Source organism: Coturnix japonica, chromosome 2 (assembly GCF_001577835.2).
Source record: "Coturnix japonica isolate 7356 chromosome 2, Coturnix japonica 2.1, whole genome shotgun sequence".
Lineage (NCBI taxonomy): Eukaryota > Metazoa > Chordata > Aves > Galliformes > Phasianidae > Coturnix > Coturnix japonica.
Genome location: NC_029517.1, coordinates 97,441,379 through 97,464,916, shown reverse-complemented (window position 1 = coordinate 97,464,916; position 23,538 = coordinate 97,441,379). Strand labels below are relative to the sequence as shown.

Sequence of the window (23,538 nt, the reverse complement as noted above, 5' to 3'; positions counted from 1 at the left end):
CTTTCAGGGCTACGTGGGCAAGTGCACAGGGAATCCACAGTGTTAAATATACAATACAGTTTAATGTCTCAGCTAGATAACACGATACTAAAGTTGTTTTTCCAGGTTTTTTGTCTTTACTCTTTGTTTTGGTAGCTCCAGTTTGAGAATTACAAAAGATCAGGGTGGAAGAAAGAAGGAATATCCAAGTGTCACCGAGTCTTAACTGTGCCTTAAAAACAAAACAAACAAACAAACAAAAACTTCAAAGCAAAAACAGGTTTCTAGACCTTGAACCACAGCTGTTATGAGAACTATTACAAGCCTGTCAAGTAGCCATTAGACTACTTTGCAAGAATACTAAAAGCACCGTATCTTCACTTCCAAGAAGAGTCTGAAAAGGGCAAATCAGAGAGAATTTCTAGCTCATGGAGCACTCTCTACTGCAGTTCAGTTACCTATTTCCTGTTTACTTCCCACTTGAAAAATCACATCCCAGAAACATAATGTAATTTAAAGAAAAAAAAAAACCAACAGAAACAACTTGCATTTATGACCATCCCATTTAAAATGTTTGTTGAAAAAAAAAACAAACCAACAAAACAAAACAAAAAAACAGAGAAAAACAAAAACCCCAACAAATGGAATGCTGTAAACAGATTTAAGCCAGCCACAAAAAACACTCTGACAGATGTTAGCATCTGTGAACATGGATACTTCACGACAGTCCTTTCCAATCTGGGCTCTTTTCAAATAAGATTTGTACTTTTTTACCCTCCCCAGTTTTTCTTCTTTTTCCTCTCCCTTCCCCCCCCCCCTTAAATATGTCTTATGTAATTCAAGACAAGTTTTCCATGCCAGAAGGATTAATTTTCAATACACTGGTGTACCTACTCAAAACACTAGTTGCAGCACTTGATACTCAACTTTTAGTGGTGCATGCAGCCAGACAGGTTAGCATGTTCCCTACATTCATGTTAAGATAAACAGCAAAGATCATTAGACCGAGAAAGAGAAGAAAAAGGAAATCTAACTTCAAAATGAATTAGTTCTATGGGATTCCCCCTTGCCAGTTAAGCTGTTCTAAGCAGAATCACATAGGAACAGACTACACAGAAACTTGCAACAACTTGTGACAGAGTAATGAATCCCAGCAACAGACTGCAATGTTTCCATTCAGAAAGAGAAATGTTACTTTCCCCACACTCGCACTTCTTTGAGCCACTCTAACAAATGCTTGGCTCTTCTACATATTTTGCTCCCCAAGGGTCCAACTTGCACAGTAGCTGGTCTTTCTTCTTCTCTAAGATCTGGCAGATTGAAAACAAAATAAAGAGTAAAACTGAAAGAACTATTGATGGGTGGTGGATAGAGGCTGATCACGTAATTTTTTTAAGAAAGTGTAATGTCTCTCTTTTGTTCTTGGAATATAGTCACAGTAGGCTTGAGAGCTAGCGTTCAGGTGGGAAGTAGGTCAGAACATACGCCAAGAGAAGTGAACGGAACATTTCTTTACTCACCCACAAAGATTTTAAAATCTGGATTCTCAGCTATAGCCAGCATTGTTTTATTTTAGAAGTGCTCAGCTTTTCCTTCTTAGGAGACAACACCCTTCTCAGCCCTGCTTCCTAACCCAAATCTGGTGAGATTGGGTTTCTGGCCAGTTTAACCCCCTAACAGTCCTGAAAATGTATCTATTTTAGTTTCACCAACTATCACACAATGATCCCTGTCCTTTAAGGAACAGAACTGACCGTCTCTATTTTTTACTGAACTCATTTGGCCCACTCAAAACAAACAGATACTGGCTAAGAGTAAAATCCAAATTATACACTGCTTTATCCTAGGAACGCAAAGTACAAGGCCGACAGAATGAGTCAGACACCTCAAAGCCAGAAAACTCCTCAGGTTGACAGGATTCTCTCTGGGATTCATGTACTTACAGACAGGCCTTTTTCAGAAAGCCAAAATAATTATTTTATGTGTTGTAGTGTACAACAAATACACGATGTATCATTTGTAAAAGTATCTTTCTCATCAGAAGGGGAAAAGGCAGCAAAAACTATGTCAGGAATGCTGGATAAGGGGCAGACAGTCAAAGCAAGTCATCTTCGCCCAGCCAGTCCCCTCCCCCCCCCCCGCGCCCCCCGGAACTCTTAACTTGAAAAGTTAAGCATGAAAAGCCCATTTGCAAGAGCAGCTAATTACAAGGGGGGAAGGCAAATGACTAAATAATAATGCAGAGAACGTGAGAACAATTTAAGTATGACAGAAAGCGGAGAAATTTTCAGGTGCTGAGTTTCTGAGCACCCTAAGAAAATGCTGAGATACTTCAGCTAAACACACAGTCTTACTGAAGTCCTAAGTAAAGACAGACATAAAGGCCATTTGCCTATCAGTAAAACATTATACTCTACATATTGTATTTATCTCTACAAACAACAAAAGCTAGATAACTAGAGGCAGTACCATAAGTTCTGCTTTTCACACTTCAGCTTCAAACAATTCAATAAATCAATTTGAACATTGAAAACATACATTTCTCTCACAATTTGCCAGACTCTTCCTAGAAACTGGATGCTCTGAACAAAATGCATCACTTTCCCTGGTTAACATTTCATTTCATGTCTCTATATCTGTTTTTCTGATGCTTCCTGGGGCAACAACATCTAGGTTACACTGTATGCTACAACAGAATATATACAACAGCCTTCAACAATACAAATCAAGTAAATCACCTGCCTTGATATCTAATTAGAAACTTCTTTTTACAAAACAATGAATTATCTTACAGAAGTTGCTTTTATGTCAGTTTTACTTTAGAAAAGGAAGTTCACAAAGAAAAAAGGCTTTTCTTTACAAAAGCATGGGCCATTCAAAGGACTGTTAGAGGGCTTTGAACCCTTTTACTCACTATCAGGTGACAGACAAAGACTTTTTTGATAGAGGAGAAATGTCTCATGTGGATGCTTATCAGCCATGAAAATGGCAGCTGATAAAGCAGTATGAGGTGTTTTCTGTTCTCCCATCTTTAACAGTGTTCATTCTCTTCCTTTCAGAGAGAAAGGGGCTTGATTTTTCTCTTCAGAGCACATGGATCCTAAAGGGAATTCTAATTGCAGCAAATGACAGCCACCAAGATCTTTCCTGAACAAGAACATGGACAATATTTGAGGAATTTCCAATAGGCCAGTTCAACAACTGCACTGGGAATTCCCAGCTACAACACATCTCTCAACTTTTATATAACATGAGAGGCAAGGCTGTTGACAATTACTTTTCTGAGAGTGATGACTGAATATGCTTCTTAGGAAAGAGCAGTCTTCCTAAGTTCTTCCTGGAGGAATGTTATTAACCAATGAGTGCCATAAATTATGCAGTGGTTTACAAGGTAGCCAGAATTCAGAGAATTCCAGTACTCCAAAAACTCAAGAAGAACCTCTGAACATGGTACAACCATCAGCAGGGTGGCTTAGAGGAACTGAAATTCTTCCAACCTTTGAAGAATTTCTTCAAAGCCTATTGCAAACTACATTTGGTGAGTTCTCAATGGGATCTTTCAAACTAATTGCAGGAAGAAAGATCTCCTAATGCCCTGAAAGACTGTACTTACAAGCTTAATAAAAGCTCTACCACTGTTACTTACTTTAATAAACTTCCTCAGTTAAAGTAAAGCTTATAAAATGTTAACCCATCAAGAACCAAAAGTTAACACAAACCCTGGAGGAAGGAAATTCAATAACAGACAGTAATCTTAGATCCAGAATTGCTGAGAAAGACTTAGAAATCGGTCTTTGGTCTCAAACCTTGAGGATTCTAAACTGAAGTTCAGTACTGGTCAAAAGGGAAAACTGCCCCATCCATCTTTTATACTGACAAAAACAAGGTCCCATTTTTGATTCCCTACACTGAAAGCAGACCAGTGACAGGATGCAAAGATTAAAATAGAAGCAGTTGAGAACACTACGCTAAAGCTGTACACTCCACAGTTTTGCATTTAAGATTTCTGATTGGTGTTAATGTTTTGACACCAGATCACATTATACTACGGAGCAGATGATCTGCCATGACCTCTGGACTTCCAGAAGTCAACAGGAGTTTTTTTCCAGTGGCTTCACAACGGCAGTTTGCATGTGTTTGCCTGTGTTTCTCACACGAGATCTGATCAAAATCATAGAATCATAGAATCATACCCACTTCAGAAAAGCCTTTTGCTTCTCCATCTCTCCCTGTATTTCTGTTTTCTTCCAAGAGACCACTCTATGAGCATAATTAACAGGAGAGCATCCTGGAGACTGAAATAAGTAAATGAGAAGCATTTGATACAACACTTACTCTGTGAAACACAAGAAACAGTATAGAATGCCCATGATTGTCAGTGGTTCCGCTTAATACATTTTCAGTCTTCCTGTTAGTTGCTGATGCAACTGTGGACGGATCCCTCCCTCCCATGGGCAGCATTACTTCCATTTCACACTGTACCTATTAAAAGACTATTGAAAATCCCGCTCCTTGTTGAATGCACTTATTTCCTGGAACCTGAAGGCTAAGAACAACAATTCCAAACTCCCTCCTCTTTGGTTTCTCATACTTGACAGACATCTTAGGATAACTCATTCACATCTTATTACTTACCTAACACTTAGTGGATCTGAATTTATGATGGGTGTGGCACACACAGGCTGGTTTCCTTGAATCTGGCTTCTGAAACCTTCTCTTGCAGGCAAATAGTACACCCTTTGGATAACGACTCGTACTTGCACTTCCCTCCATCCCACTGCTCCTTGGCTTTCCACCATTTCAAGCAGAGAATCATTAACAGCATTCAGTGCTAAGGGATGCTTTTTAGGATCACAGTTGTTATGGATTTGTGGAGCACAAGACACCTGGTGAAGGAAAATCCATTAACAGAAACATTTAATGGGATGGTGAAACTATGGAGTACTAAAAAGCACAACATGAAAAATCTCTGCAAGTACAAGGTCAGTTTCAAAAGACTTACTGCACGTAAACCAACTTACATACTACTGACACATGTCTATTGAGGATTCTTAACAAACAGCTAAAGTGAGTATAGCACATAGCACACTCCTGTACTGATTACTGCTCTGGAATGAGCTAAGTCAATCCATGAGAAATTAGGGTGACAGTAGAAGGAAAATAGAACTGATACTAGTATTTATGATTCTTCCTATTTATGATTATTCCTCTTGAATAGTTTCATTTTTACTTTTCCACTGTTCTGCTTCTCCCTTTTCTAAAAAAAGGGGTAAAATCTATCTTGAATGCTACAGACCCTCGCACTTAAGTGAAAATGAACAAGTGTCTAGAAACTTCAATGTAAAATGTGTCAATTTAAAAATGAAATGATTAACGAGAAGTATAAAAGCTTAATCAAAAAGTACAAACCTTAGTCCACCCTTCAGCAATTTACCAAATGTATTTCAGAAATTCAGTCCTCCAAACTTCCCAAATATATATTATGTACAAAATTAGGTTATATTTTACCTCTGTTTAAATGAGTAGTTGCATTAATTTTCAACCTAAAATGAATCTCTATTTTTCAGATAGCCAAATCCCTTGGAATACGTCTGCTTGTACAACAGCTAGAGATATGAAGAGTCAGCAGTTATTTTGATATAAGCAAAGTTAAAATGGGAAAGAAAACGAATTGTAAAGATGCTGGAAAGGAGGCTTATGGTCCCAATTGATGCATTAAATACAGGACTGACTAGGAAATAAATTCAATATGAATGGAAAAAGGGAATATTTATTAAAAATAGTACCTTAACTGGTACTATCTTAGAAGTTACCAGGAAATTGATTTTACTTCAAAAAAGGTTTGGCTACTCAGCTGTATGGAAGAAAAATGTATGAGAAAACAAACTACAATTACTATTTAGCACAGTAGTGAGACTTCAACAAAATAACCTCTCAGCAGTTCAGCCTTTGGATGGGCCAGAAGCCTCCGCTAAGAAAATATTATTAAAATAAACACCACATATTATTCAGCCTTAGTTAATTGAAAGTGGAAACTGAACAGGTCAGTAATTTTTGTTTTTGTTACAATTTCCAAACATCTGCTCACCAACTTTGTGCAAAATGCTAAAGTGAGAACCAAATGAATGAGCCTTACCTGGTTATCTGCAGATTCCTGGGGCTGCTTATTGTCAAGGTCATCTAGTTTGAATGTCTGTGCCAAAGGTACAATAATCTTTCTAATAAACATCTTTGTAGGACCCTCTGTCTTGCTTGTTTCTAAGTGTTCACTGGGTAGTACCTTCTGACTGAAATATGTATTCATGATAACAGGAATATCTGCATTCTCGAGAAGTAGTTTCTGCCTTGAAAAAAAAACAACACAATTTCCATCAAATCCAGTACAAGTTAAACTACAGATAAACACCAACTTCAGTTACATTGTCTATTTTTCTCCCCTTTGTTCTATAGTTACCACTAAAAAGCACAACGTTGTGTCATCCAGCATTGCAAATTACTCACCTCATGGCCACATTCAGCTTGGATCAGCCCTGTGAACAAAAGCACAGCCCTGTGCACCCATGGACAATATTCACCTGGTAGCAGGTTGGGCTGACAGGCCCCATGAACCTCATCTGGTTTCACTCAAACACTACTTGGCATCTCTGAATTGTCATAGCAGTATGAAGAGTACCGAGGACCCCTCCATACAGTTTCTGTGGTATAAGTTTGAAAAGGAAGATAATTCATTCAGTTCAGTAAGAATTCAGAGTGCTGGCATTGCTCAACCCAACGTGGCCTTTCAGAGATAAATCCTTCTGCTCAGTACTTCCCATGAAGAAGAATCCACTCTCACCATGGGCACTGCAGAGCTGTTCCTGATTCTCATCATTTTTTCTCAAAGAAAATCATACATTTTTCCTAAGATACACTGCATGTGATTTTGCCTCCTTATTTACTTCCTGTATGTTTGTTGTTGTCATTAGCTTGCTCTCAAATACACAGTTTTGGCTTCTAGTGCCCATCTAAATTACCAAACAGCTTCACATGTAGCAATTTCTTGCCTCACAAATTAAGGCATTGGTTGCAGAATCTCCGAATACAGCAGTAATTTAATGCCTAAGCAGGTCTCAATGTTGATACTGTTCCATACGCTAGTATCAGAATCACATATGTAGAAATACACATTTAATCCTCACAGGATACAAATCTACTGAAGTCACCTTTACAAAAGCAATCAGTCATCTCGTTTTATAAAGACCATCAAAAGAGAAAGAAAATTCTTGCTACCATTTGGGAGCTCTTATATAGGCAACAGTTCATCCTTAAGGGACATTCAGTCCCTTGACTCCAAGGGAATTTATTAACATGGGTCCCAGCTCAGAAAAGCATGACAGTAGCTCACAAGGCTGCCAAATTCATATTGGCTGACAATTGTAAGATTGAAACAGGAATTAGCTCAGTCAGCAAACCAAGACATCTCTGGATCTTATGAGATTTCTATGTCTCAGCTGCCATTACTCCCTACTTCTGAAGAATAAAAACCTATATAAAGTTGGTTACAGATCTCTGATCACTTTTGGCTGCCTTTAAAGGCAGATATGGAATGAAAGTTTTAGCACCCACTTTCTCGAGACGTCTGCACTCAGACCCAAAGTAAACAGGAAATCTCACCAAACACGAGCCTGTTACGTCACTAATGCCAAAAGAATGTTTGTTTGATCTAAATAATCACATTCTCTAAAAAAATACTGACGTTAGCAGCAAATCATTCATAGGAACTCTGAGGTTTACGGTGTTACTTTTATCTTCCTGTTACAGATATAAGATGAGGTTATATATATACACACACATATATATATATATACATTTTTACAGGCAGGTGCATTTTTACTGGTACTCAAATTACGTGTAACCACGGTTTTGCTACGTCTATGCATCCAATGCCTCGATTACTTTTAAAACTACTAAGAGATTTCTGTGTTCCATTTTCATCATATCTTCATGTGGATAATACCATTAACTAATGGCCAGTCAGCATTTCCACAAAGAACAAAATAGAAATACACTTTCAGGAGAAGCTCTCCATTTCTTTCTTGTAATATTAGTTCACTAAAACTGGCTCCTTTAATGGATCACACATTACAAACTTGAGTACTTGTCCACTGACCTACTTGATTCTTAAATGAATCACAGCCATCTACTTGCCTATTTGTCGATGAGCAGATTTCTCCCAAGAGGAAAGGGAAAGGATCAGTAATAAACAGAAATTATAATCAATTGAAATTAAAGAAAGAAGTTTGTATTAAGCTCACAATTCCATATCTAGGTGGATGGGTAAATGGAATTGTTTTCTATGTGTGTACATATATCCTTCCTAAAGAACAGCAGCTACAGGGGCATCATTTTTCATGTGCCTAAGCCAAATGAACACACTTCAATTTTGGAAACAAAGCAATAACATATTTCTAAGATAACCTGCTCTATAGAAACTGTGATAGGATGCAAGAAACCATGAACATACAAATAAGACAAAGATGCTTTAAAAACCATTACAACATACACCAATGTAAATACTGTGAAATGAACAGAAGTTTCTCTTGTTTGTGTTTTTTACTGTGGACATAAATTTTATAAGAAATATTATAAGACAGGAAATAAATGAGATAAGCATTCCATGGAAAACATGCTTAAGGTTGTGTGGAATGCCTGATGGAGTACACCTCCACTAAATAAGACAGCTTGGTATCAGAGATACTGATCTCAAGAGTTTCTTGACCATGGAATGACTGAGTCCCTAACCCCTGTGATAGGTATTGCCACCTTCAGCCTCTGGATATTAGAAAAAAAAATCACTTCCACAAACTGTAACTGTGGTCCTGAGATTCATGAGTTGCCCCTGTGCTTGGGACCCCAGAAATGATCCCCCCAACCTTCTGCATCTGTCCCATCTGAAGATTCTGTACAGTCAGACACAGTCCAGCTTCCACTCTGGGAGACTTAAGCATGTACTGAGAAAACCACCTTTGTTACCTGTCATATTTAAAGGGGGGGTGGGGGGGGAGGGAACACAAGAATACAGAGATTTGAAGATGGCTTTAAGAGTTTCCTAGTTCACTTTGTAGAACCCTCCTCACAGATAAATGAGCATTTAAAGCCTTCTGTAACCTCAGTTTTATTCTATCTGCTTCCCTGTAGAAGTTTACTTTCAAAGAATGAAAAAGCTACATCTCAACATTCAAATTAAGTAGAAACAACTGAAAGAAAATAAACTTCATTACATGCTTAAAAAAAAAAACTAAAAAAAAAAACAAAAAAAACCTTTTCTGGCACTCTCTGATTTTCTTCTGGCTCAGCAAAGTATATTTAAAGGTTGGATTAGATGTCCACTTCCTTAATAACTGCCTTTAGAGGAAAGGTTATTTGCAATGACCTGAAGTAGAGACTGTGAACTTTTTATGCTAAAGGACATTTTTTTTCCCGGTATGCAGACAATCAACAATTGCTGTAACTGGTCACATGCTAAAACAACATGAGGCAACGATGGCTTTTTTTTTTCCCCTCTCTTGCAGCAGCTTCTCTCTCTAAGGATGGAGCTTGCTTTTTCTCTTTCCCCTCCTATGATGAAACACAGGAGCAGACATGCTTGCCTACTGCTCTGCTAATCATGGTCTATCATGACACAGAACACTGCAGCAGCTTATGCAAGGAGCTGTATAAAGCTTCATCTCGAGGCTGGGCCCTGATCCTGCTGTCAGGAGGTCAGAAGGCTTGTAGTGTGGTTTGCCGTGCACAGCCCACTGTGCTTGCTTTCCATCCACGCTCTCAGGCAGCAAGAAGTTCTGAATCTATGGCAGCAGTTAACTAACAAACCACAAACTTCCGCTCAGTTGTGCTGACATCAAACAATGATGATGGTTCATGAACTTAAGATGACTTTGGATCACTTTAAATTAGAGAATTTCTTCTTTGCTCCTTCTGGGTATTTTATTGGGCTTCTGTCTCCCCCCCTTTCTCTTAGAAAGTACAAAATGCCTGAAGCTTTTATTTTATTTATTTTTTTTTATGAGTACAGAATATTAGCTGAAAACTCTTAACATTTAAGCAACCTACAACATGCACTGTAATTACAAAACAGACTAATTTCTAGACTCAGAACACCAATTTAGTGAGTAAGATTTAACCTCAATCAAGAAGAACAGTAGTCACATGTGAAGGCTAAAAGCATGTCAAAACCTCACCCTGGTACACAGAGCGTGAAGGGCCTTCCCCTATAATGCATATCATACAAGGCCCACCCCTGATTTCCTAGAAATCATTCATTTTGTCCAATATGGAAGAAGCTGCTCATGTTGCCTTTCAGCACGAGCTGAGTGCCATATGCAGTGAAATACTGTAACTTGTCTAAGAAGTGTGATTCTGAGAAATACCCGAGCACTTCAATAACAATTATTTATTTTAAAGTCCCAAATCCAAACTAACCTCTGTCCAACTACCACCCAAGGAAAATAACTATATTCCCAATGGTCAGGTCAAACCAAAATACCATTTGGAACAGACTAACCTTATGCCAGGCTTAGAGCTCTCCCAGATACAGAATTAGCAACTTAGTAAAAAACCACAACGTGACCAACATCCATGAACGTCTATTGACCCAGCAGTGAGTAATATCACCGCTCACATGTGAGCCTCCATCAGACTCATTTACCATCAGCTGAACAATCTGTACAAATAAATAATCACGTTTGCAACTTCACACTTCCATAATCAAACTTTTTTCCCTCCTCCAATCTCAAAGGGGAGAAACAAAAACAAGCTAGTACGTCCTTCTTTGAAATTATCTTATTCAAAGCAGCAGATACTGTGGGACACAGTTCTTAAGACTGACTACATGCTTCACTCTATGAAGAGTGTTAAGTAGACCGATGCCCAAAGTCACATAAGCCAAATATACAATTCTCTGCCTTGTCGGGTTTTGAAGGAAATGCAGTTTCAGCATCTCAGAACAGCAGATATGAATGAAAAGCTAATCAATCTATGCTTAAATTGCCTACTTTTAGAATATGATGCATTTGTGAATAGCTAGACATTTGTTCAATATCTTTATTGGAAATGCATTTTATTAGAGGCTTCACTGCACGAATGCAACACCAAGTTTACACAGCAAATCAATGCATATATTGCATTACAACTCAATCTGCTATCATTTGTCACCCAGCTTAAAGTGAAATACAAGTAGTAAGGAAAAAGAAAATCCACTGCACTGTAAGTTCCTTCTTCAAAATAACACTGTATTTCTGAGCCAAATTATTTGTAAACCTAAGAAATCACTCTGATAAGAAATTACAGCACACCAAGCCAATGTTTTTATCGCTATATCATTTTACTAATTTTAAATTAATTACATATAAACTAAGCACTGGCTTGCCATGGTACTTCCTTTTGAAATGTGACACCTTGCAACGTGAAAAAGTTGGATGGAAATTTTCGTATTTAAGAGAGCTCTGCTCTAAAAGGCTTGTGGTTCACGTTGTGCTCCTCCCTCAGCCAGTGCTCTCACCTCTGCAGGGAAATGAGTGGGTGCCTCCTGAGGAGGATGTGCAGGTCTTCTGATGCAGGAAAACACAGCTGAATAGCAAAGCAAATCCCATCCAGCTCTAGGAAATTACCACAATACCAGACTTCAGCAAGACTGGTAAATAGGGATTCTTCTCAAAGCTCTCCAGCTACCTTAACTATGAGGAAAACACCAGAAATTTCTAGAATTCTAGGCAATTTATTGAAACAAAACTGAACTTTTGGCACCTACAACCACAACAAAACTCTACTCACGGGCTGCAAAAAACCAGTCTCCTGAGCTCCAGGGGATAGTATTTTTGAGAGAATTTGCTAAAAAATACACTTAAATTGTGTGTAAGTCGGTCACAAAACTGTTTTTGCAGTCCGAAGTTTTACTGGGTAAAGCACAAAACAAAATGAAGCCGTGCACAATGTGCACAATAAAGCATTAAACTTGAAAGCTGATATAAAACAAACAAAAAACCCCAACACTCCCACGCACATGGAGGGTGTCACAAGTAGCTAAGGAGATACAAATATCATGGTTATCTTTTCATAATCAAGAGGTTATGAAAGAATTCTAGCCTGTATGTTTACTCCATATATCAACTTCTATCTGACTAGCCATGAGCTCATTACTCAGAAGACTTCTTCTATCTGCTCCCTGTGCTAAACTGCACGTAGGGTTTGAGGTAAATGAGGATGAAAGCTGAAGTCACCAGAAAGTTCAGGGATACATCGTAGAGATTCTGAAAGCAAAAAATTGCACCACTCAACCAAACAATAAAGAAGAACAACTGAAGCAAGCAAGCTGTGAAATAATGCCGTATTAAAATTGGTGGTGTTAAAGATAGCAAGAAATGCCATAGTAGTGTCAGATCAGGGACCCATCTACCTCAGCCTCATTTACAGCAGCAAACTGCAGACATTTGAGGGAGACTACAAAATCAGAAGTAAGCCAGTAGAGAAAGTTCTTTACAACACTCTTCTGCATTCTAGAGAGTTCTAAAAACTTTCAGCTTAGGGACTTAATGAAGCAGAAGCAGTGTCAGCACAGTTCAAGAATCCTCAGTACATTTTTCTTCCATGAACTTATGTATCTTCTTTTTGACCACATTTCCAGCATCCACAACATCCTGCTGCATCCACAGAGCTCAACAGACTCTGTATATGCATGTGAGGAACCACTTCCTTTTAGTTGTTTTGAATCTGTCACCTAGTGGTTACACTGCTACTCCCCTACTTCTTGTTTTGTAGGGGCAACTACCCCTCTTGATACATTTCCTAATAGACACCCTCATCACATCTTCTCCCAGCTGCTGCTTTTTCAGTGTGAAGATCCATAGCTATTTTACTCATTTCTCATAGGGAAGCTATTCCATGCCTCTGCTTGTCCATCATCTCAGATGTACTTCCACTTCTTTGAGTCAAGGGACTGACACTGCAACCTAAAAATGCACCATGAATTTCTAGTCACAGAACGATCTCTCTGGCTTCATTTCTAAGTCTTAGAGTTTTCTGATCGCTAGATGAAAACTAAGCCGAAAGATTAAGGAAAGTATTAAGGGAAATGAGCTCAAGTAGAAGAATGCTCACTTAGCATGAGAAGTAGTGGGATCAATACCCACATTCTCCATTGTTTCTCTGGGCAACCTGATCCAGTACATGATTTAGTGGATGGCAAACCTCCCTGTGGAAGGAGAATTAGAACTAGATGATCTCTGAGGTCCCTTCTAACCCAAGCCACTCTAGGATTCTATTAGAACCATAAAAACTCAGTCCTGAATAATAACAATTCAGAGTCCATCATTTCACGTGCAATTTGAATTCAATTACAGTTTCCTCATAAGATGTCAAATCCTTCATCCAGCCCCAGCTCCAGAGCACCCTACAGGAGAATGAACATGCTCCCCTTGTCTAGGGGATTGCAAGGACCACAGCTTGCAAATGAAGAGGAAGGAAATCTGCATTCTGTAAAGAGCCCATCCAATTCTTTATTCTTCTTCTAGACATCAGTACAGACAGAGTACACGAAAACAAGATTCTGGATTGTTTTGTAATATAAATAGGAGCACTGAAGGTGTTAATGGCCTATGCCAGGCAAATGGACACAGCTGGAATCCTAGCACAGACCTGTTGCCCAGTACTGCAGGGGATCCTTGCAATCTTAGACCAAGTTTACCTTTATGGTGATGCCCTTCAGCTCCACTGAGCTGTCCCTGTGTAGAAGAATCATTTTTTTCCATTGTGTTCACTGTTGCCACGGATGTATGTAAAAAAGGTAAGGGTGGTGTGGATAAGCCCTGCACCACAAAAATTGTTGCAGGCAAAGTGATGCTGGAACTGGAATCCTGTCTACAGTAACCCACCCCACACAACCACAGGTGAAAACATGGCAACAGTCATGGCCAAAGTAGGAACTTTAAAGAAACATCCCTGTGCAGACACCCTGAGTAAAACACTGCAAGGGAAGCAAAGTGGCTGAGTCAGTTGCAGCAACACTGATGTTCTGTGTTCTATAAACAAAAACTTTTCAGGGTGGAAAACAGCCCTCATAAGTCTATGCACTTTGAAGATCTCAGTCATGAATTCCTTTCAGAGCTTCATTTTGCTTCTGTGTAATAGTATATTTTCACCATTTAAATCACAATAGATGGAATGTACTGCACTGCTCTCCCACAGCTGAAACAAGGAAAAACCCTCTAAGAAATAGCATGTACATTTCAATATCCTCATTACCCTTGCCTTTATTTCACACACACCCCCCACCCCCCAGCCCCTACTCCTTTTTTTGCAAGATCACTGCACTACTTTAAAGACAATTGTACAAAACAACCAACAACATTTAATTCTAACATTGAAATCTTACACTGGTGGTCTCCAGGCCATTGCTTAACTTTTTATTTGTTTCATCTCACTGAATACTTGCAATGACAAAATGACAATTAGCCATCAGATCACAGCCAGAAGAATGTTTGTACTGTATCACAGTATTTTCACACGACAGAAACTCTTTTTTGGAATGGTATAAGAGGGCTGATGATCTGATAGAGCAGACTCACCAATGCAAAAATGCATATAAAAATTGCTTCTTTTGTGACTGCATTAGACTTTAGAAGCTAAACAGCTTCAGTATGTTGTAAGTTTATTTTCTTGTTTCAAAGAAAGGAAACAGTCTCTTCTTACTTCAGACAGAAGGAGACAAATTACAGGGGTATAATGCAAAGACAAAAGCCCTTAGTATTTTAAACAAAAAAACATACACAAGTATGCTTCTCTGTTTCTTTGCAATACTCCAGCATCCATCAGCATCTACTAACCACATTAGCCAAGCTAACCTACCACAATTATCTGTGCTGCTCAGCCATATGAACTCATCAACCTGAAACTAATTCTAAGCCAAGCTGAAAGGGGGGAGAAAATACTAGACAAATAATTTCAGAAACAAAAAATGAAGAACAACTTTTTTATAAGAATGAGATCCGTATTTTCTCACAGGGTCTAAAAAAACAGAATGGCAACTCAATTCACTTATTGAAGAACTACCATCAGCACAATACCAAGTCCACAAAGCCGATACGAATCCACCCACCAAAACTGCCAGCCATTAGCACAGCAAATCTAAAACTGGGCAATGATCTGGTAGCAATGCACTATCTCCTGTGTAAAGGACTGGACATCAGATAACCCACCAAAGGGCTCTGCAGGAACAATGTGCTCCCAAGGTTGTGATGGGGTCTGGCTATCTCTTATTGTAGCCCCATGCCCTCCTCTCATAAAAAGAACAGAAGCAAAGCTTTGGAAGGTGGGGAAAAAACACTCATGAAAACATACAAATTTTAGAGGAAACCAGTGGAACAGGCAGATAAGAAGATACACTGTCATGGAAATGTTAGCTTTGAGAAAGAAAAAGAAATAAAGAAAAAAAAAACAAAAAAGCTGAAGTTTAAAGCTACAATAAAATTCAAAGCACACAAACAGTGAACTCGGCCAGTAGAGAGATGTTTATACAATACAGCAAGAAACAACTTCACCCCTACACATATATTTCCCATGCAAACAACTGTAAACTAATCCAGGGCTTAAATATACCCCTTGTTATTTAACACATAATGGCAACCCTATGTTCTCAGGCCTGGAGTCTACAGACAAAGTTTTAGAAGAAGGGATTTTACAGCTAGGTTTTAAAACCTGAGAAATATGAAGCTAAAGAAGGATTGCTGACCAACTTATTTTAAATGGATCATTACACTTCTTGATTCTTTTCTATCCTCCTCTCTATAATTGTATCTTCGCTAAGATAACAGCAAACACAATACCACTATAGAACGCGCCAGGCTTTATGTTATGTAACACAGAATCATACTATAAATTACTTTTGAGTGTGGAGTCTCACGTTACTACCAGAAAATCATCAGAAAAAAGACTCTTTGCTAAAATGATCCAGGCTGCAACTAAGTTAAACGTGTTTCCTCCTTACTATCTAACAAGAACTGAAGTGCTAATGGTAAGAAACCACCTCCTAACTCCAACAGAAATGTGCTTGTGCCAGTTGAGATGAAGCCAAAACATTTGGAGTGCCCCCTTCTTGCTGAGCCAAGCTAAGAACAGTCTCTCTTGACATCCTTCCCAGGGAGCATCCTGTTCTCCTACCACTCTGCTCACCCCTCCATGCCCTGGTATTCCTGCTGTTGGCACTGCGCAATTAAAGTTAGACCCAAAGAAAAATGAGTCTCTTGCTCATCTACATTGCTAACCCATACCTGAAAGAAAATATATGTACATAAATTCCCTCTGTACTCAGCACTGATGTGGCTGCATCTCGAGTACTGTGTTCAGTTTTGGGCCCCTCACTGCAAGATAGACATCGAGGCCCTGGAATGTGTTCAGAGGAGGGCAACAAAGCTGGTGAGGGGTCTAAAGCCAACTGTATTCTGAGCTGAACCAAAAGAAACATGGCCAGCAGGGTGAGGGAGGTAATCCTTCCCCTCTGCTCTGTGTTGGTGAGGCCTCACCTGGAGTACTGTGTCCAGATGTGGAGTTTTTAGTATAGGAGAATCATGGACCTGTTGGAGCACATCTAGAGGAGAATCAGAAAAACGATGAAAAGGATGGAACACCTCCCTACAAGGACAGGCTGAGAGAGCTGGGGCTGCTCAGCCTGCAGAAGTGAAGGCTGTGAGGTGATCTGATAGTGGTCTTTCAGTATGTAAATGCAGGCTATAAAAAGGAAGAGGACAGATTCTTCAGCAGGGTCTGTGGTGACAGGACAAAGGGAAATAGTTTCAAACTAAATGAGGGGCGATTTAGATTGGGTATAAGGAAGAAGTCTTTTACAAGCACTGACACAAGTTGCCCAGAGAGGTGGTGGAAATCCAGTCCTGGAGATTTTCAAGGTCAGGCTGGACAGGGCTCTGAGCAAGCTGGTGTAGCTATAGGTGTCCCTATTAATTGCAGAGGAGTTGGACTAGGTAGCCTCTAAAGGTCCCTCACAACTCTAAGGATTCTACGATTCTAAAGCAAAGTTATCTGTGTTCTGTACTTTCCTATTTAGCAGTTATTAAAAATAAAATAAAATAAAATAAAATAATAAAATAAAATAAAATAAAATAAAATAAAATAAAATAAAATAAAATAAAATAAAATAAAATAAGGAAATGCATACCTGAACTCAGTGTGCAATTACCCAAGACTGTTTGAAGAGGGGTTTAGGGCTGTATGTAAATGTATACAGCTGAAAAAAACATACAATATATGATTAAAGAACAGCAAAAAGAATTTCCTAGCATAAGAGGGACCACCCAAGGGATTCAGCAAGAGGAAAGAGGCTTCTCTGTGCCCATTGCATGCGTGCATATTTGCCTGCAGAAGTGCACACATGTGCATTCTCCTCCCTTCCCTTCTCTTCCCCTTCATGACTGGGGTGAGTGAGCAATTGCTGCGTCCCCTCCAGGGAACAGCTCTGGAAAGATCTGATCCAACTGACTGTGTACAACATTCTTTTAAAAAAATATTATCTGTTTGCTTGCTCAAAGCGTCACAAAGATAATATTCACGTCTGTGACCCTGACTGTCTCTGGTCAAGAGGCAGAGATTGTGCAGACCGCATTGCTTTCCAGCACCCCCGGGACACCCGCCAGAGTACAGCTGTGCTGCACAGAAGGGAAGGCCAAAGCCCCCAGCATGGGGCAGCGCTGCTAGCACTGCCGTGCCTCGCTGCTGGGAAGATATGGGCACATTGGGGAGACCTGTCTTCCACAGCCTAGCATCTGGGGTGCTGAGTACACAGCAATAACACCAGTGTCCTAAATGCTGGGAGAAAGCATGTGATTATTTTCTTCCATGAAAAAGAACATCACCTCCCGATCATTTATCTTGCCATTTCTATACCACTGTTGCCCTCTGAATACCTACACCACTACCCCCTTTAAGTATCTGTCAAAATATTTGTATCTGTTTCTGATATTGTGGCCACATGTGCACGTGGGCTGAAAACCACTTAAGGAGTCTTATTTAAACCTAGCTTCACAGTTCTGATATTATTTGGGCACCAACTTCTACAGAGCCAAGCAGTGTTAGAAAATCCCCTTTCAAGGCCTGATCTGACTATGGACACAATCATTTCAAAGTGAATTTAACCTGGTATTCTTCCCATAAAATCTTGACTTAGTGCCTTTAAAAAAAAAAAAAAAAGAAAAAAAAAGCAACCCACACATTTTGCCAAGTGCAGAAATAAAATACAACCTCTGGCCTTGGAAGTCCTTGAACTAAAGTTTGCTGAAGGCTGGCAGCTTAATCCGGGAAGAATCAGCCTGTGTTTGCCCAGTTCTTTTATTCTCCCTCTGACATGCACTCCTGGAGATAGGACACCAAGATAGGCAGAGCTACTAGCTGATCTGATAGGGCTGCTCTGTTCAGCAGACCCACCACGCATGTCTCCATGCCAATAAAGGCATAGCCTAACAGAAAGGCAGCCATGACAAGCAGTTAAGTGCTATGTACATGTTTCAAATATGTCTCAAGCTCATCTTACCACGACAGCGTTGAGCACAGTGCCCCGTGCTGCTGCACACCTCAACCACAAGCTGTAATGAATGAATGTATGCGAGACAGTGTGTAATAGAGCATGAATTCATTGTTTTATAAGATTGTCACAGAGCAATTGAAAGGCTTGAGATCCAAGCAGGCTTCACTTTATTCTGAAGTTATTCTGGAATTCTTTTGTTTGCTTAAGTGCATTCTGTAAAGGTTGGGGGAAAAAAAAAAAAAAAAAAAAAAAAAAAGACTTGAAAAAATGCAAGAGCCTAATAAAAACAAGAATTTCTGCTCAGTAGAGAGCACATACCAAAATGTGTACACCCACAACAGCTATCTGTAAATGTAAATCCTCCTTACCGAAAGCCTCCCGCTCCTTTCACCTCAGAACACAAGTGTCCTTAACGGGGTGTTCTGCTTGTGATCATCGAGCATGCTACCTCTCCCACAAGGGTAATAACATCTTTTCACTACTTCAGCAGACAGTGGTGTAGAGTCAGACATGCAGAGAATGCTGAAGGTGAGAGGGTTAAAGAAAGAAAGAATAAGTATCCATGTGAACACAGACTCTCACGGAATGCTACCTTTTTTTTTTCGCCTCAATCCTTCCCCCTCCCCATCCCTGAAAGATACTTGTCAGCTGTTTTGCTGCGTCTCAGTATTCCAACAATGAGCAAACCTCATCCCATGGTGCTGGATCTCAAAGGCAGACTATGAATAAGCGTCAGCTGAGCAGGCGCAGCCACAAAACCAGAGTCAGTGGCTGGGAACTCAGTGCCACCCAAGATCCCACCCAGCGCTGAGATCTTCAAACATGAAGATGTCCCTTCTGAGATAGGGAGGGATAAAATGGCACTTCCAGCAAAAAGAGAGCACGCGGTGGTCCAAGGGAGACATGAAGGTTTTCTGAACAGAGATGTGTTGGAAGTGCTGAGTTTCCCTATCAAACGATGACATCCAGCTCTATCCTGAAGCACTGCAAAATAAACCCATACAAGGGGAATGCAGGTTGGGCAGGAATGCAGGACAAAGGCTACAGAGATGCTCATCCTCATGAGCACATCCCCTCATGCTCAATGTAAAGAACATCCCAGAGGCCAGTGAATTCTTCAGTAATTTTGGAAATAATAGTTACCATTCAGATCAGTAAAGTTAACAGTTAATAAATTCCTTTGCCCTGCTACTTAACATCACCGATTCACACTGGAAATCTATTCAGATCATTTTACTTTTGATACTCCTTACCACCAGAACTAGGTTGCTACAGGCACACAGTTCTATCTGCTGGCCTACATATAATTGTATTGGTTTCATGCCATGCTTTCTATGCTTTTCACAAAAACTGAAGGCAGAAATTGCACATGGAAAAGGCAGTACCCACAGATGCCCTACTCCCAAACAGCAAACAAAGCAGGAGACTGCTAATGTCTGTCTGAAAGCACTTGCCCGAAGTGATAAACCTGACAGAAAATAAAGGAAGTAATTTTGCTTACTCTCTGCCTTCAGGTGGCTAATTAGAACACCTACAAAAAAGGAGGATATGAGCCTCTCCTGAGAGCTTCGTGTTTAGGCCAAACATCCTTGAGGAAGGATCCTGGCAACAAATGAGTGCAGGCTCAATTTCTTGTTTTGATTTTGAATTTAATTTGCAGCAAAACCAAACTTGAGAAAGAAGGCAAATTCTGACAAATTGCAACTGCTGTGAGCTCTGCTTTGAGCAGGATGAAACATGAATATCATTCTCCAAGAGAACAAATTGTAATAATTGCATTCAAACAAATAATGAAAAAATGCTTATGTTACAGGTTTAATTTATTCTTCAGCCAACTCTTCAGGCTGGGTGCTACTGGGATCCCTAAACCTCACCTTCAGGCTGTGAAGTGATCTGCAGCAGAAGGTGATGGGGCTTGTTGATATTACTGAACTACAATTATCCCTTTCTCTGCTTATAGCTATACCACCTTATATCTGGCACATCTATGAACAAAAATAGATCATAGAAACAAACCAATAACCTTTCCCAACACCCAAGAAATTAGAGCTGGGAAAGAAAACATCTGCTTAAAAAACAGTAATTTCTCTGTATATCTATGATACAACACAGCATGTGTATTAGGCATATGGTAGGAACGTTTTGCTGTTCATTTCAACCACTTCAACATCCTACATTACATAGACTGGTAGAGTGGCACAGTCTACAGGGAAATGCAGATCATTACATTAGACTTACGATATCAGTAAATAGCCAAAGGTGTTCCAAGCCTTAAACATTTACCAGATGCTTAAGACTGGGATTTATCTAGTTAGCTTTATGAAGTGGTCACTTAGACTCTACAGCTAAAGAGTAGAAACAAGCAACTTCAAAGTAAGGTTTGACTGATGTCCTTAAGAGGAGATGAGTTGCGCTGCAGAAATGTCCATTTCTTTCTCTGTTTCCTCCAGAAGAATTCATGGCCCGTTTCTGCACCTATTGGCAGGGCGGTCAGGCAGGCACAGGATAGAAGCAATCTGTAAACCAGCAGTGCCTCTGCTAATGCAGGAAATACGAATTCTGCAGTTTCTCACAGCATCAGCTGCTCTCAGCACTGCACACGCCATCGTCTCGTCACGTGATACTTGCCAAGGTTGTTAAGAATCATAATGAAACTGGACTACAAACTGCTTTCCCTGCCTCCTGCAATCCAATGTTTCTATTGCCTGTGAAGCGGACCTTTCCCTTGGTGCTGTGAAGAGAGAGGTTTTCCCATCCATATACTGTTCCGGATGGACAGAAACAGCTAAGAACAGACATCTCCACTCCATGTTCTGCATTCTTTCGCTTTCCAACCATGAACATCAACAGTTCACTGCTCCTACAGACAGAAGATCATTTTCTGTAAACATCCTTATAACCCACTCAGTGCAAAGCCATTAGCAAAAACTGCCTCAAAGCATTAACTGACATTCAACTCACAGATTTTGCACATTCACACACCCATCACATCTGCTGATGTGGGGTGGTTATCTCCAGCACGAGAGCAGGGATGTGTCTGCAGCTCAGGCAGCAGCAAGCCATGATACTCAAGGTAGGAAGACTTGCTGCTGCAGCAATCACTCTCCCTTCCTGCTTTTAATGTCTCTGCTGCTCCAGGATATGCTTGATCCTACTGAGACGACACAATACAGTAAAACAACAGAAGTTCATATTCTTTCCTCTTTTCTCTCCCCTCCCTCAGATAAGTTTTCTACAGGCTTGGCAATATGGGTCACCTTAGCGGTAGATCAGAAAAGCTCCCAAGCCTTGCAAGTCAGATGCTGCAAGCTTTTGCAGAGGCTAAGCTTTACTCTAAATTTATAAACTGATACTTCACATGAAGTCATATCCCCAAAAATTATGCAGGAAAGGGTTAAAATCTGTACAGGATGAGCAATCCATCTACCAGCCTTTTTTCACCACCACTTCACACGAGAGTAGTAACACCAGACATGCAACTTGCAGGATGCTATCCGAATTCTTCATGCAGACACCATCTCCTGTCGTGCTTTTCTCTCTGATTTACCATCTTGCTTTTTTTTCCTCTTGATGTAATTATTTCTTTAAGTACAGAACAGAGTGAATGGGGATAAACCAAAGAAATAAACAGGAGCCAAAATCCCTCACAGTCTACAACACAAGCACGTCACTGGTAACCACAAAGGATATTAAAATCAACAGATAAAGGTCAGATAAAGCACAAGATAAGGTACTGCGTACATTAATATCTCAAAGATGCTATTACAAGGTTAATCAGTTATACTGTCAAGATGTAAATTTGAGTTATTTGTTGCCTAAGGAAAAAAAACCAAAACTGTTTATTTGTACTTTATATACAAAATGTAAATGAACCATGGAATTACAGCTTTTCATAACAAAGTGAATATAACACAATACAAATCGAAGTCTTAGATGTACAGCTACCCCTAGGGTTTTTATACTAGTAAGGCTACATTTTACATAAGCATGGGTGCTTTGCCTTACTTTAGTCCCAGGTTCTACCACTGCTCTGCCTTTTTTAAAACCACGGGAAGTCAAACAGAAAGGCTCTATCAAAGTTTAGCTGCTCCAACACAAAAAAGAAACCCACATACACAGATAAGCCCTGCAGTGGCTGAAGAACAAACAGAAGAGTACTTGGGTTTGTTGGTTTTATGTTTTTCCCTCGTTTAGTCACCTAACATGTAGTCTTTACTTGCCTGCTTTCAGGGATGCTACTGAATACCACTAATTGGAGATTTCTCATTTTATTTTTTCTTCTGACAAAAATGAGAAGTTTAGGATTTGCATCATGGCTGTTCCAGCAACTTCCTTTCATTTCTTATCCAACTATATTTCTATAACCAGAACTTTAAGCCTTCCACAAATCCCAGGTTTCTCACAGGGGTTTATGGTAAAGACAGGTCAGCTTCTTGCTGACATCATGAAGGTTTCTAGTTCCTGAAAAACGAAGGAGAAATCATTCCTCTTCACATACCATCACAATAAAAACAAGAATTTGGAAATACTTATTCAGACAATTTAATGTTATTTTTGAATCTGCAACTTTTATAGAAATAAATGTAAAGAAAGATACACATGCAACAAAAGAATAAAACTTGTAGTCTCAGAAGCATTGGATGTTGAACCCTTTCAGTTCAGAGATAAGCCACAAAGATGGTTTCAAGTCAAAGTCTTAAGCTAGACATATCCAAAGGAAAATTACCATCAGTACAGCATAAGTCATATTCTAGTAGTTAAAGGCAGAGCCTAAAGAGCATTTGAATTTCACATTTATCAAATCATTACCTCTGTTCTGTATTACCTACATAGCAGAAGTCCTAACTGCCCAGACGCTGTCAACTCCTTCCTCCCCACAAAAATGAAACACATAAATCAAAAAGACCTACATTCAACCAAAGTCTACCTTTAATAAAAGTCTACCGAAACTCAAGTACAAATTGCCAAATGCTAATCATAACACTTCACACTGC

At 39.6% G+C, this 23,538-nt stretch overlaps 1 protein-coding gene across 3 annotated transcripts in view; it reads right to left on the bottom strand.

Annotated features, from left to right (window-relative positions):
- The window catches only part of SPIDR (scaffold protein involved in DNA repair), a 181,017-nt gene that overhangs the window by 57,164 nt on the left and 100,315 nt on the right, over positions 1 to 23,538 (bottom strand). For 2 of the 3 annotated variants that reach the window (XM_015855506.2, XM_015855508.2), the window contains exons 9-10: positions 6,116 to 6,323; positions 4,615 to 4,865 (exon numbers count right to left, since the gene is read on the bottom strand). The exons of the other annotated variant lie outside the window; for it this stretch is intronic. In XM_015855506.2, coding sequence (XP_015710992.1) covers positions 4,615 to 4,865; positions 6,116 to 6,323 — 459 coding nt within the window. The remainder of the gene's footprint in view (positions 1 to 4,614; positions 4,866 to 6,115; positions 6,324 to 23,538) is intronic. 3 annotated transcript variants of the gene reach the window in all.